Consider the following 15052-nt stretch of genomic DNA (forward strand, 5'->3'; position numbering starts at 1 on the left):
TTTGATACAATTGTTGATGAGTTGTGTATTTTTTATTGAATCATATCAGGAGGTGAATGGTATCAGGTAGTCCCACTACCAATGATGTTACTTCTGGCCACTTGATTAATATAGTGGCCACTGGGGGAAAAAAAAGATAGTGGCCACCAGTGTGCTCCCTGAGAGAAGCATTTTCCCACTGGTCATTAGTAAGTCATCTGCGGGACAGACTTTGAGACTTTGTTTCCTTTTTGTTTTTGGCTGTACCACGCAGCATGTAGCATTTTAGTTCCCCAACCAAGGATCGAACCCACTCTTCCTAGACTGGAAGCTTTGAATCTCAGCCACTGGACAACCAGGGAAATCTCAGAGATCTTGTTAACGTAGTTTCCTAAGAATCTTCCACCCAAAGGTTTAGCATCCATTAGTTACCCTTGCTTGAATCTAGATTTTCTAAGTCTATCATTTCCTCTACGTCTATCAGGCAGCACTTTTCTATAGAGAAAAATCATCCTTTCTAGCCCTTTTTCTTTTTTCTCTCTGCTTTGCTGAGTTTTACTGTAGACTAATGGATTGTTTTATTTTTATGCATTAGAATCCATTACTTCATTATGCTTTCTGATGCTCAAATTGTCCTAAGTTTGGTCATCAAGCTGGCCCTATATCCTTTTGACATGACCCCATTAGTCTTTAGTCCCTTCCTTGTTTTCCGGCCCAATGCAACGTCCCAGGTTCACCTTGTACTTTCCCTTTCATTTCTCCAAGGAGTTCTGTCGCCTTTTATTGAAGAGTGATATTTAGAAACCAAGAAGTGGGTGCTAGGTCTGCTCATCTAATATTTTTATCAGTGACTTGAATAATGGTCAAGAATGCTTATCAGATTTATAGATGACTCAGAACTGGGAGGGGGAGCCAATTGCATGATAGAATCAATATTCACAATGACCTCAATAGGATGAGATCTGGACCAGAACCAAAAGATTTAAAGGAGATCAATACAAAGTCTTATGCATAGGTTAAAAAAGTTAATTGCATCATTTCTGGTTTCAGGGAATTCCAAACCAAAGTTGAATATCAATAAGGAGCTCTAGTTGTTAGTTGACATGGGACAGCAGTATTCCGTGACTCTGAGGCTGCGTTCATTTATTCATTCACTCAGCCAGTACTGACTGAGGGTTAACCATATGGCAGGCACTGTTCTAGAGGCTATGGATAGCTTATTTACCAAGCCAAAGGAGCAAAAATACTTGCCTTCCTCAGTCAACACTTCTTGAGGGTGAGAAGGCAGGTGGGAGGTTCAGACAATAAAGAAAAACCACAACAAATAAGCCAATCATATAGTGTATTAGAAGATGATGAGCACTTCGAAAAAACATCTCAGGGAAAGGGGAATATTGGGGGAACTTCGGATTCTTCAAGAAGGTGATCTTTTTTTCTTTTTTTTAATTGGAGTATAATTGATTTACAATGTTGTTTTAGTTTCAAGAGCACAGAAAAGTGAATCTTTTATACAAAATCATGCATCCACTCTTTTTTAGATTTTTTTTTTCCCATATAGGTCATTACAGAGTATTGTGTAGAATTTCCTGTGCTATACAGTAGGTCCTTATTAGTTATCTGTTTTGTACATAGTGGTGTGTATGTGTCAGCCCCAATCTTCCAGTTTATCCCTCCCTCCCCTCTACCCTGCAACCGTAAGTTTATCTTCTATATCTGTAACTCTATTTCAGTTTTGTAGATAAGTTCATTTGTAGCCTTTTTATATTTATTTTTAATTGGAGGATAATTGCTTTAAATGTTGTATTGGTTTCTGCTGTATAACAAAGTAAATCAGCCTCAAGTGTACATATAGCCCTTCCCTCTGGAACCTCCATCTCACCCCCTATCTCACCCTCTAAGTTGTCACAGAGCGCTGGGCTGAGCTCCTAGTGTTACACAGCAGCTTCCTATTAGCTATCTGTTTACGTATGGTGATGTATAGGTTTCAGTTCATTCCACCCTCTCCTTCCCAGCTGTGTCCACAAGTCTGTTGTAGCCTTTTTTTAGATTCCATATATAAACAATATCATGTGATATTTGTCTTTCTGTCTGACTTAACTTCACTCAGTATGATAATCTCAAGGTGCATCCATGTTGCTGCAAATGGCATTATTTTGTTCTTTTTTTATGACTAAGAAGGTGATCTTTGAGAAAGATTTGAAGGAAACGAGGAACTCAATCACTTTCTGGGTAGAGAACTCCAGGCAGAGGGAGGAGCCAGGGCAAAGGTCTTAACTCAAGAGTGTTCGTCCACACGAGTGCCTGGGGTAGAGTGAGTGAGGGGTGGGGAGAGCAGTGGATGATGCAGTGGGTGTGGGGCTGAGGTAACCTGGAGCCTTGCCCACCACTGTAAGGAACCACTGGAGGGTTCTGAGCACAGGAGTGCCATGACCTGACTTTGGTTTTGAAAAACTCGCTCTGGCTGCTGAGTTGAGAAGAGATTGAGAACTGCTCAAGGGTAGTCAAAGTGAAAGTCGCTCAGTCGTGTCCGACTATTTGTGACCACATAGGTTACAGTCCATGGAATTCTCCAGGCCAGAATATTGGAGTGGGTAGCCGTTCCCTTCTCCAGGGGATCTTCCCAACCCAGGGATCGAACTCAGGTCTCCCGGATTGCAGGCAGATTCTTTACCAGCTGAGGCACCAGGAAAGCCCAAGGGTAGTCAAAGCTATGGTTTGGAATCCAGTAGCCGCGTACGGATGTGAGAGCTGGACAATAAAAAAGGCTGAGCACTGAAGATGCAATGCTTTCAAATTGTGGTGCTGGAAAAGACTCTTGAGAGTCCCTTGGACAGCAAGGAGATCAAACAAGTCAATCCTAAAGGAAATCAACCCTGAATATTCATTGGAAAGACTGATGCTGAAATTAAAGCTCCAATACTTGTGCCACCTGATTCGAAGAGCTGACTCATTGGAAAAGACCCTGATGCTGGGAGAGATTGAAAGCAGGAGGAGAAGGGGACGACAGAGGATGAGATGGTTGGCTGGTATCACCGACTCGATGGACGTGAGTTTGAGCAAACTCAGGAAGTTGGTGATGGACAGAGAAGCCTGGCATGCTGCACTCCATGGGGTTGCAAAGAGTCAGACATGACTGAGCGACTGAACAATAACAAGGGTAGAAACTTCCCAGGTGGTGCTAGCGGTAAAGAACCTGCCTGAACACAGGAGATGCCAGAGATTCCGGTTCGATCCCTGGGTTGGGAAGATCCCTGGAGTAAGAAATGGCAACACACTCCTTTTCTTGCCTGGAAAACTCAGGGACAAAGAAGCCTGGTGGGCTACAGTCAATGGGGTCACAAAGAGTCGGACACGAGGAGCGGGCAGTAACTGGGACCCCAGGAGGTGGTAAGTGGTCAGATTATAGATTTGCTAGTGGATTGAGTATGAGGAGCAAGAGAAGAGAAAGGAATTAAGGTTTTTTTTTTTTTTTTTTGGAATTAAGGTTTTTAACCTGAGCAATTCAAAGACAGACTTGCCATTAAATGGGATGGAGGAGGCTCACATTAATGGAGCATCTGGAACCACACTGAATTTTAGATACCTATCAGATAAGACAGCCTTGTAGAAATGTCAAGGCCATTTGGAATTTAGGACAAAGGTCCTAGGTTACAGGGCTTCTCGGGTGGCATAGTGGTAAAGCATTCACCTGCCAATGCAGGAGGCTCAGGTTCGATCCCTGGGTTGAGAAGATCCCCTGGAGGAGGAAATGGCAACTCACTCTAGTATTCTTGCCGGGGAAAATCCCACGGACAGAGGAGCCTGGTGGGCTACAGTCTGTGAGGTCACAAAGAGTCCAACATGACTGAGTGACTGAGCACATAGCTAGCTACAGATAGAAGAATGGATATCACTGACTAAAGATGTTTCGACACCATTGATACAGCAGATTGTCCCAGGCCTGGGTAATGCGAGAACTACGGGTAGTGGGTGCTGCCCACGTGCCAGGCGGAATTCTGTGTTCAGTGCTGGACGACCCTTTAAAAAGGGTGCCACCAGTCTAGAAGGTGGAGATACAGAGATCATGGAAGCTTGGGTGTTCATGAGGAGACCTGGGACCATGTGAGCACTGAGCCCCCCCCTTGTCAGTCACCCTGTGGGAGGCCCTGGGAATAGGGTGAGAGCCAATGATGCTGGCTCTGAGAAAGCTCATTGTGGGCTGGGGGTGAAGAGGAACTTTCCAGTCATTGCAGCTAATTCCTGGAGAAACTGTCCCTACTGCCATGGAAATGACTGGCAGAGGTTTCCCAAGTCCTTTTGACTTGGACTACAGGAAGAATTACATTTTGCTTTGATCCTGTGCAAGGGCTTCCCCGGGTGGCGCTATTAGTCAAGAACCCTCCTGCCAATGCAGGAGACATAAGAGACACGGGTTTGATCCCTGAGTTGGGAAGATGCCCTGGAGGAGGGCATGGCAACCCACTCCAGTATTCTTGCCTGGAGAATCCCATGGACAGAGGGCCTGGAGGGCTACAGCCCATGGGGTCGCAGAGTCAGACGCGACCCAAGCAACAGCACCACAGGATGCATGCACGGGATCCTGTGCTCAGTTGAGAAAAGCTGAACCAGGCTTCCTGAATTTTCCTTATCCTTTCTACGATCATTGCACTTCGGTATCTTCCATTCAGTTTCTTTGTTGTTAATGTTGATAGGGATTCACTAACTTGATTTCAGGATCCACTAAGGGATCCTGTTCGCAGTTTGAAACCCCTGGTCTCAGCACTACTGAACTCCACCCCTGGGGACTCAGACCGCGGGAGGACCGGGGGTGGGTGCCTCTGGGATTCCAGCCTTAGGGAGTACTATCCGCTGCCAGGCCACGTGCAATTGTGGAGAAAGTCTCACGTCCTTGGCAGTACATTAAATCCTATTATCCCACTTAAGCTAATTTTGCCCGGATTCCCCCCCATCCGAGGTCTGGCTTCGTGTGGACAGAATTCCAAGCGTGGATGACCACGCGGGCGTCTAGATTAAGTGTCAAGCCTGGAGTGAACCCTCAGCCAAGACCTAAAGTGGACTGACCCATGCAAAAATTAGGTGCAGAAGCAGCTAGCCCGGAGTCCGCAGCAGCTCGGCGGAGTTCATTTGGTTGCCGACATGTGGGTGCCAGGAGCGCTGGCGGGGGGCGGGGGGGGGGGCGGTGAGGGGGCGGGGGCCGGCAGGGATAAAGGGAGAAGACACGCGCTCACTGTGGAGAGACCCACACGTTTTCCCAAACAAACGCGCTGAGGGTCCCCGAGGGGCCGGAAGGGGCCGGGGCGGCGGTGGGAGGGCCTGAGAGGTAGGGGCGGGGAACCAGGGGTCTGCTCTCCTCCGCGCCCCCGCGCTGCCGCGGCCTCTGCTGCTGCTAATAGCCCGGCTCGGCTCCTGCCTGGCGCGCACCGAGGTAGGTGCACCCCCGCTGGCGCCCCTGGAGCCTCCAGCGCCCAGGAAGGAGGAAGGGGAAAGGGGCGGGTCGGGCCGGGAGCTGAGCCGGGAGGGGTTGGACCAACCGCCCAACTTCCTCCTTCGGCCCCTCCCTAACGCGCTCGCGGGCGAGCTTCGATCGAGCGGGGCCGGCGGAGGACAGTGGTGCAGGGGAGGGGGCGGGCGGAGGGGCGAGCGTGCGCGCAGCCACGTGACCCCACTTCCCACCCCGCTCCAGCCCCCTAGGTCCGGAGGCGGGGGCGGCCGGCCCACTCCGGGGCCGGACTTCGGGGCGGGGCTGCTGCCCGCGAGTCCCGGAGAGCCACCTGAGCCGAGCTCGGAGGACGCCGTCGCTCCCCGCGGTCCAAGTCCGGCGCGCCGCGATGGGCCGGGGGAGCCGAGCGGCCGCCCCGCTGGGCGCGCTGCCGCCCCTGCTGCTGCTGCTGCTGCCGCTGTTACCGCCGTCTCCCTCTCGGGCGCTCACCCCTCGGATCAGCCTGCCTCTCGGTGAGTGCTGGGCGACCCCGCGGAGGACGCGGCAGGGGTCTGGGGGAGGGGAGGGGGCCGGAGAGGTGGCTCTGGCGGAGGTGGTGGTGACAAAGGAGAGGGGAAGGGAGGGGGTCTGTCGGAGGCTTGGGGTCCATGAGGAGCCCTCCTCCTTCCAGCACGCTGCTGGGAGGGAGGGAGGAGAGGAGAGGGGAGCTGTGGAACCGCAGGTCTCTTTCTTCCATTCTTTTAATGGGCAGGGAGGGGGTCTTTGGGCCGCTCCGTCGCCCCCTGGTACGGCGCCCTTTCGGCGGTGACGCTACCCCCATGCCCCCCACCCCCGGTGCTGGCTGCCCGCTGGTCCGCCTGCTTGTCTTTGATGCTGACCAGAGTCTGCCGCGGCGCCGCCCCCCTGAGGGCAGCGCGGGGTGGAGGGGCCCTTGATGCCGTCCAGTAAACACTGGGGTTCTGGTGTTACAGCAAGTCAGAGCAGGACTCGGGAACCGCGGCGGGTGCCCCATTCTCCCTCCGCCTTTTCACTCTAGCGAGACGGCGCAGCCTGCGCCCCCTGCCCAGACGTGGTGGGATACCCCCAGGGCCTGGAAGCCACCGCAGGACCCCCACCCCGGAGTCACGCGGGGGCACCATCCTCCTTGGCCAGGTCCCCTGTCTGGTGCTCACATCTGCTTCTCACATCTGGCCCCCTCCCTTCCAGCCCTCCACTCTTCCCGATCCCTACTTCCCCTTTTGTCTGGTTGCTGTTCCAACTCTTTGAAATCAGAAGCACCTGGATTCCAATTCCATTTCTGCCACTGAACAAGTGAGTCCTTTCTCCCCGTGCCCCAGTTTGCTCATCCATAAAATGGACACTGTCATAGGATTTTTTGCGAGGCTATCTTGGAGATTTCATGAGACTAGGCAACATATATAGGTGCCCAACAGATGTTGTTTCTCCAAGCCATTCAACTTGTTGGTTGTCATACTGAGTGAATTAGAATAAAGGATGTATAAAATAGAGTTTACAGATCAAAACTGTACCAGGCTTCCTTGTTTTTACAGCATCTCCACTTCTAAAAGCATTTCATTTACTGGGACTTCCCTGGTTGTCCAGTGGGTAAGACTCAAGAGTTTCCAATGTAGGGGGTGGGGTTCGATCCCTGGTCAGGGAAGTAAGATCCCACATACCTTTCAGTATGGCCAAAAAATTTTTTAAAAGCATTCCATTGACAATAAGAAAGAGGAGCAGAATCGGTCCTTAAAGTAAGTCTGGGTCACTGGGGAAACCCTGTCTGAAACATTGCAGGATAGTACTGAGAAGATGCCCAGAGTTCAAATTCTGCCTCTGCCACTAGGTAATCATGTGACCTTGAGCAAGCTGCTTAACCCCTTTGGGCCTTCATTTCCTCATCTGTAAAACAGAGATAATGATAACACCCACCTCAGAATTGAGAGGATTAAATCAGCTTCTGTTTGAAAAGTCCTTAGGACAGGGCTTGGTACATAAAACCCGCTCCATAAGTGTTAGCTATCATTATTGCCACGTGTCAGCATGGGCTTCGACACATGCTGCCCAGAGCCGGGGTGATTCTGCCCCCGGGGTGGGGGAGGGCCGTGCTGGGGCGTTAGCTTGACCACAGCCCGAAGAGCGCTCCAGCCGGGTGGCTGAGGCTCACAGGTGCATCCGGACCCAGGCCTGCTGCCTTGCTGCCCCTCCCTTTGCGCGATGGTGAGGTGAGGAGGGGCGCAAAGGCTTTGATGGGCTACTTCCGTCCTGGGGAAGCTGGGCCGGCTCATGGGGGTGTGTCAACTGTAGCAGGTATTGGGTCCACCTCTGAAGCTGGCGGGGGACCACTCATAGGGTGATTAACGACAGAGAAGGGAAGGAACGGCGGAGAGGGGAGCTGTGAGGAGGAACTGAGAGGGCCTGCTTCCTGAGAGCGGCTAGAACACTTGGCTGTTAACTGCCCACACCGAAGGCCTGGCCCACGTCCACACATCCGGCCCCGTGGCCAGGCCGTAGTGCAGGCTTCTGTCACACGCCAGCACCCCCTGCGCAGGTCAGCTTGGTGCTGCGGTGTGGGTGTCTGTGTACTCCCACAGTTCGTGTGGTAAAATCCTAACCCCCTAAAAGAAGACACTCAGGCTCACCTGGGAGGACTGTGCAGGTGCATGCATTTGGTTCACGGCACAGAGGCGACCAGCTGAGGGGTTGAGGGCCTGAAACGCAGTTCGTATACTCTGCTTTCCAAGCTGTGGAGCCTCAAGAAAAAGATTTTCCGCTGTGTGCTTGAAGCCGGGTCTATGCAGAGGGGCCCTCTTTTTCTTTTTTTCTTTTAATTAGTTTATTTAATAGGCTGCACCAGGTTTTAGTTGCAGCAAGTCTTCAGGGTTGTTGTGGCACACAGGGTCTTTAGTTGCGGCTTGTGGGATCTAGTTCCCTGATGAGGTAGCGATCCCAGACCCCCAGCGTTGGGAGCGTGCAGTCTTAGCCCCCGGGCCACCAGGGAAGTCCCACCAAAGCCCTGGCATCACTGAGTAGCACCTGAGCTTGTGAGTGTGAGTATCCGCACTTTGCTAAGCTGCATTGCACCCAGAGTGTTCGCCTCCCTGACTTCGCTCCAGGTCGTGAATCCCCACTGCCCCGCTGCCGTCTACATGCAGGTCCTCCCAGCTGCTGGTAGCCCCAGAGGGGAATGCCCTGGGGACTGAGCGGGCGCACCCTCAGAGTGTGGCCTGACGCGGTTTCCTGTCTCATCCCTGGGGGCTCGTTAGATATTCCTGGCAGTGAGCCCATGCTGGCCAGGCCTGTGGGTGACCATGGTATGTTGGGCTTGAAGCCCCAGGCCCCTCCCTTATGGAGAATACACCCTTCTTCCTGCCACCTGCCCTCACTATTCTGAATTCCTACCGAAACTCCCCAAAGGCCCAGGGTGCCTAGGGCTAATGGCCTGTGTCTGTGGTTTAAAGCAAAATCCTTGAAAGTCTGACTGAGTCTGTGCCCTTTGTATGGAGCCCTGGCCTAGGGCCGTCAGAAGGGGGTGCCCCACTTGTGGTCTCATCCAGTGATCAGGATGGAGGGAGGAGGACTGGGGGCTCCAGGGTCAGCTCGGGCAGCAGAGGCCTTAAGAGGAAGTCTCTTGTCCCTGTGAAAGGAATGCTTCAAAGGGGAGTGTGGAAACTTGGTTCTGTTGCATCAGAGACTGTCTGGTCAGGAACGGGAGAGATGCGGAGTGGAAACAGGGCCCCGGGTGTGCAGTGCGTCCAGCCTGGCCATGTGGGCAGAAACAAAACAACCTGCTCTTCTGCTTATGAAAGTCACATTGGGTCCCCTTATTTGGGCAATTAAAGGAGCTATGTATCCCGCACCCCCCCCCCCCCCCACCCCAGCTGCCTCAGAAGTGCCTGGCTGGAAAACTCTGGACACAGTGTTTCCAATCTAGATTGCACAGAAACCCATAAGCCTGCAAACTTCAGTCAACAAAACCCCATTGAGCAGAGAGGACATGGCATTGGCCTGAATCAGCTGTTTGTCCTCTGACCCCAAGCAGGCACTCAAGGTCATGGCTGCCCTGAGAAGTCCCATGCAAGCCACTCTCTTTCTTTCTTTCTTTCTTTCTTTTTGGCCAGGCCACTTGGTTTCTGGGACCCTTCGTTCCCTGACCAGGAATCGAACCCAGGCCCTCGGCAATGAGAACATAGAGTCCTAACCACTGCACCACCAGGGAATTCCCCGAGCGGCTTTCAGAGTCTTTTCCTGGCTGCTTCCTGGCCTCCCTCCTTGAGGTGGCCTCAACTTGAAGGTGAACATTTGTCTTCAGCTCTGTCTGGTGGGCTGGCATCTCCATGGCCCCTCAGCGCCGAGTTGTAACTGTGGGGCTAACAGCCAGCTGACTGCACAACCTGGGGCCAGCGCCTGCCTCTTGCAGGCCCGATTTCACATTGACAAGATGGGAATAATAATAGCAGGACCCACCTCTCCGGGTTCTGAGAGGATTACATGAAATAATGTATGTAAAGTGTTTGGCCTGGTGCCTGGCACGTGCTCCGTCCCCAGTAGAAGGTAGCGGCTTTTTCTGTGGTGGTAATCTCTGCCTGCCTTCTTGGGTGAGGTTATTTGCATCAATTTGGTCGATATAGTCTGAGCGCTGGCTGTCTGTAGGCCCTCTGCTTGCTGCTAAGACCTTCTGGCCCAGGAATGAAGTAGTGCAGACCCCCTGCCTACCCTAGGGGTAGAACAACAAGCAAGTCCATCCTTTCCACACACCTCCTGCCACCACTGCCCTAGGGCTGATCTGAGGCCGTCCCTCAGGGTCCTGCTTAACTCAGTCCACCTTTCAAGTGCTCCTGGTTCAGCTCTTTCAAAGTCCTCTTCTGCCCCAGAACCTCGTCTGCCTGGGGCTGGACCACACCTCTCCCTCCTCCCTGCCCCTCGCTGCTTCCACTCTGCCCTCTGAATAACCCACATTTGTCTGGGTGTTGAAATGCCCGTGTGCCAGCCCAGCAAAAAAATACTCTGAGGTTGCGTAACTTGGTCCACAGCTGGATACACCTGCACGTTCATCTCCCAACATGGAAGGGGGGATGGCACGGGGCCTGGAGAAAAAGCTGGACTCCGGGCATGTCTGTCACTCTTTCCTTTGTCCGCTTCTTAGGACTTGTAAGCCCATTCCCCCATCCCTGGGTGCTTAGGATTGGAAGAGCAGCTTCTGATGTGGTCCTTGAATAAGTAATAGGTTGTGTGTTTCCATCTGGTGAAAAAACTACTGAGGTCACTGCTTGGATTGGACAAAGGAGCCAACTGATGCCCTGATGGCCCAGCGATGGTCGGAAGTATGGTAGACTCAGCAGACTCCTAGGGGATTCCCAGGTGGTGCTAGTGGTAAAGAACCTACCTGCCAATGCAGGAGACATGGTTTGATCCCTGAATCCGAAAGATCCCCTGGAGCAGGGCATGGCAACCCACTCCAGTATTCTTGCCTGGAGAATCCTATGTACAGAGCAGTCTGTCGGGCTACAGTCCACAGGGTTGCAAAGAGTCAGACACGACTGAGGTGACTTAGCAAGCAAGCAAGGAGCAGATTTGACCAGGAATGTGGTTCTCTGGAGACTGGGGCAAATGTCTCAGCCAGATGTTTGTGCAATAGGTTAGAGCCAGCTTGGAGATAAATCTTTGTCTGGCCTCCAGGTGTTTTAGAAAAATTTTATTTAGTCAGCAGTATTTAAAACTCAGGAAATTTTCTATAAAAATCCAGATTTCCAACTCTTCTGAAGACCTGTTGAGGCTTGGTCCTTGTTCCATTGAGCAGTGAGGGTCTGGGTGAAGCAGCAGCTACCCCTTCAGAGGGGTGCCTGCCTGTAGGAGGCTGCACCCCCATCTGTCCCCTTTGTCTCCCTTCCTAGGGGGCTTCAAGGTGGCCAGGGGCAAAGATGAGGACTTGGAGCGGGGGGAATGGGTAAGGTTGATCCTAATTGTTGGTGGCCCCTAATCTGGGAGCGTGTCACTTCCATGGACTGCATTTTTTTTTTTTTGGTCTTCCCAGCAGCCCTGCAAAGTGGCTCCCTCCCAGAAAAGGCAGGTTATCTTGTCTGGCTGGTCAGTGATAAAAGTCAGGACTCACAGGTCTTCTGACTTGCTTCCAGTCTGTGACATTCCCTGCCTCTCTGCGGCACTTTTAGTTGTCATGCTTCCCTCTGGACCCTGGGATCCTAGGACTGAGCTTTTGGGGAGGGGACAGGGAGGGGCTGTGCTCCTCAGACATAGTCTCGAGAACGTGAGGCTTCAGGACCTCTGGACTGCCCCCTTTGATGTCCATCCCTGGACCAGAGCACCCCAAACCGGGACTTGGGACTCTGTGAATCATTCATTCAATCAACAGATGTTTATTGAACAACTCCTTGGAACTCACCTGGTCAGGTGATACAAATACTGGATACAAATAATAAGATAGCTTTTTTTTTTCTTAAGGGCCACTTTGTTTTTATTTATTTGTTTATTTGGGTGCGCTCGGTCCCTGTTGTGGCATGAGGGCTGTCTCGTTGTAGCACATGGGCTCGGTTACCCTGCAGCCTGTGGAGTCTTCATGGACCAGGGATCAAACCCAAGTCCCCTGCATTGCAAGACGGATTCTCAGCCACTGGACCACCAGGGAAGTCCCAGTAAGACAGTTTCGACCCTCAAGGATCCAAGCTTGGTGAGGGAGACAGGCACCAGAGGCCCGTCCTCGTCGGACAGTGTGGCCAGTGCACGGCCAGAGTGTGAGCAGGAAGTGATGGGTCCACAGAGGGCCCTTGCCCAGCCAGGGATTCAGGAAGGCCTCCTGGAGGAGGTGAAAGCGGGCTGGGTCTCAGAGGATGAGTAGGAGTTAGTCAAAAGGAAGAGCATTCCAGGCAAGGGGACTGCCTGGGAGAAGGCTGGGGAGGAGAAATAGGACGCTGAGTTGCACTTAGCTCTCCTGAAATGGGAGGGGGACGTGGCATGAACTGGTGAGTTAGGGGCTGGGGCTTTGGGTCCCAGGACAGTGACAGTTCCCAGCAGCAGGGCAGGGGGTGGTGAAGGGAACAAACCTGGATGGCATTAAGGAGGGGACTTGTCAGGATGTGACTGTGGATCAGATGTCCGTGGTGAGAGAAAGGGAGGCAGGAAGTGCGACTCCTGGTGAGGGATGCCCCACAGACACAAGATCCCAAGTCGAGGAGTGGTCTGGGAAGGGGCAGAGGCGGGGAGGCGCCCATGGAGGGTCTCCGCATCATGGGGTCTGGCTTGCACTGGATGAAGAGGCTAGGGGGTCACCAGCGTCCAGGACATTGAAACAGTGAGAATGAATGTGTGGCCCAAGGTCCAAAGGCCCAACAACCCCAGGGAACAAGAAGATTCAAAAGCAGAAAGGCTGGAGAGGCTGGAGGTGATTTGTAACACTGACTTTGGAGCCGGTGGCCCAAGTTCGAATCCCAGCTCCACCGTTCTTCCTCACTGCGTTACTGAGGGCATGTCAGTTCACGTGCGCTTTGGTTCTCTCCCCTGCGAAAAGCGGATGGTAATTCCTACCTCACAGTGACCCGGCCAGGATGCCCGGCAGCCGCCCTTTTATTTAGAGTGCTGAGTCAGTGCTTGGAGGGATGAGGCCCAGGAGGAGGATGAGGGAGACATGAGGAGACCCCCCCGGTCCCCCCAGCCAAGGCCGGCGTGGCAGACGCTCAGGGAACCCCGCCAGGCCCTGCCCCTCGGCGCCGGGGTTTGGCAGGGAGGTGATGCCTGGGCCCGGTGAGCGTGGGGCTGGCTAAGGCCTGACTCTGGTTAGGGAGTGAGTGGGAGGTGAGGAGTGGAGACGGCTCTGGGTGGCTCTTCTCAGGAGTTGGGCTGAGAAGGTGAGGAGGGGAGCACACCAGTTTCTGGGATGAGCGGTGGAGGTTGATGACCCAGGACTTGGTTTCTGAGGAGATAGGGGGCACCGGGGTGAACAGCGGGAAGTTGAGGCTGTTTATGCCTGAAAGGCCCAGCTTCCTCAGAAAGTGGGGGTCCTCTGAGAGGAGGAGGTAGGGATACAGGCCTCAGCAGAGAGGGGACAGCCAGCCCCTGAAGCAGAGGGCTGTAGGAGCTGACCTTGGTCCTGGGTGGGGTAGGTGGGGGTCAGGCTCCCAAGATGACGGCTGCTCATGACAGGTCCTGGGTTAAGACTCTCCTGGCCAGATGGACACAAGGAGAGGGTGTCTGTAAGGGGCTGGGGGCTGCCTGGGGGTGGCAGGAGCACTTGGCCGGCTTGGAGCAGTAGCGAGCCAGGAGCCAGGCTTTTCCTGAGTGTGCCCGCCCCTTCCAGGCGGGGTTCAGTCCGTAGGAAGCGCTTCCGGCACTTAGCCCCCTTCCCCCACCACGACTGACCCTTCCCTGTCTGGTCTGGGGACTCTGCCCTGGCACCGGGGCTGGTGACAGCGGAGTTGGCAGGCCGCCTGCAGCCCGTCGGGCCGCCCAGCGCGGCGCTGGGCGGTGCGAGAGGAGGACACGACATGCAGGTCGGTGCTGAGTCAGCCCCGTCCAGGAGGGCGGTGCTCCGGCGGGCGCAGGTGGGTCCGAGGGTCCCTCCGTGTGACTCCCTGGGGAAGAGGTGCTCCAGCAGAGCCTCTCGGGCGGGGGTGGGCTCTTGTCCAGGGCCCAGACAGACCCCTCTCTGGGGACCTTGGCATTCAAGCTGACGGGCAGCCAGCCGCCCCCCACCCCATCACCCCCCTTGCCAGCTGGGGGCAACTTCTGGGCTCTGACTCCGCAGGGAAGCTGATGTCTTCTGGCTGAGTCCTGCTGGGGCCTGTGGAGGGCCGACTGCTGAGGCCAGGTCAGCGTCCGCTGTGGCCCCCCCCACCCCGCAGTGCGGGAAAGGTGGGGTGGGGCTCTGAGTCACGGGGGCCTGCCGCAGCGCCTGACTGGCAGGGTGGGACTGCCCCGGGGTGGGGACGGAGCTGAGGCCTGTTCCCGGCTCACCCCGGACAGCTCCGGGCTTCCGGCTGAGTCACGGCCCAGGGTAGGAACTCCAGTTGAGGCTGGGGGCTGAGCTGTCTCGGCATCACTTCCGGCTGAGAGCGCGGGCCCCGAGGGTATGGAAGCGGGGGCCCTGCAGGTAGCCCTGACAAGCCCAAGCCACACTCCCCACCCGTCCAGGTCAGCCCCCATCTCGCCATCTCGGAGCCCTGGAGAAGCCACTGACTCAGGCCGGCCCTAGGCTGGACGGGAAGGTTTCATTCCACCTGGGAGAACCGGCCACAGCTCAGGCAGCCTGACCTTCTCTGCACTGGACTAACCCGCTGGGCAGAGGACGTGGAGGGTGTCTGAGCAGAACGGGACACTCTCTGCCGCACACAGGGCAGGGTACACGCTAAGACTGACCCTGCTGTGTGCCCCAGCGCTTGGGGAGCTGAGTGCATAAACACCCTCCCCCTTCAGTCACCTCGGAGTGAAGATGGCACCCCGGAGCAAACGCACAAGCGCGGACAAGCCCTGCAGTAGGGTGTATACACACACAGACACACACACACAGACAGACGCACACTCACAGAGAGGCAAGCTCAGGCAGGAACCCCACTCAGAACACCGCTGAGCAGGAACCAGAGCGTGCGCGCGCCCCACATGGGCCCGTGACCCCAGCCCCTGTCTGAG

At 54.5% G+C, this 15052-nt stretch overlaps 1 protein-coding gene across 2 annotated transcripts in view; it reads left to right on the top strand.

The window, feature by feature from the left end:
* Positions 1 to 15052, top strand: part of SEMA4B (semaphorin 4B) — a 41939-nt gene that overhangs the window by 9491 nt on the left and 17396 nt on the right. For both annotated transcript variants that reach the window (XM_043921597.1, XM_043921598.1), the window contains exon 2: positions 5663 to 5931. In XM_043921597.1, coding sequence (XP_043777532.1) covers positions 5663 to 5931 — 269 coding nt within the window. The remainder of the gene's footprint in view (positions 1 to 5662; positions 5932 to 15052) is intronic.

The sequence above is a fragment of the Cervus elaphus genome, chromosome 13 (assembly GCF_910594005.1).
Source record: "Cervus elaphus chromosome 13, mCerEla1.1, whole genome shotgun sequence".
NCBI classification, from domain to species: Eukaryota; Metazoa; Chordata; class Mammalia; order Artiodactyla; family Cervidae; genus Cervus; species Cervus elaphus.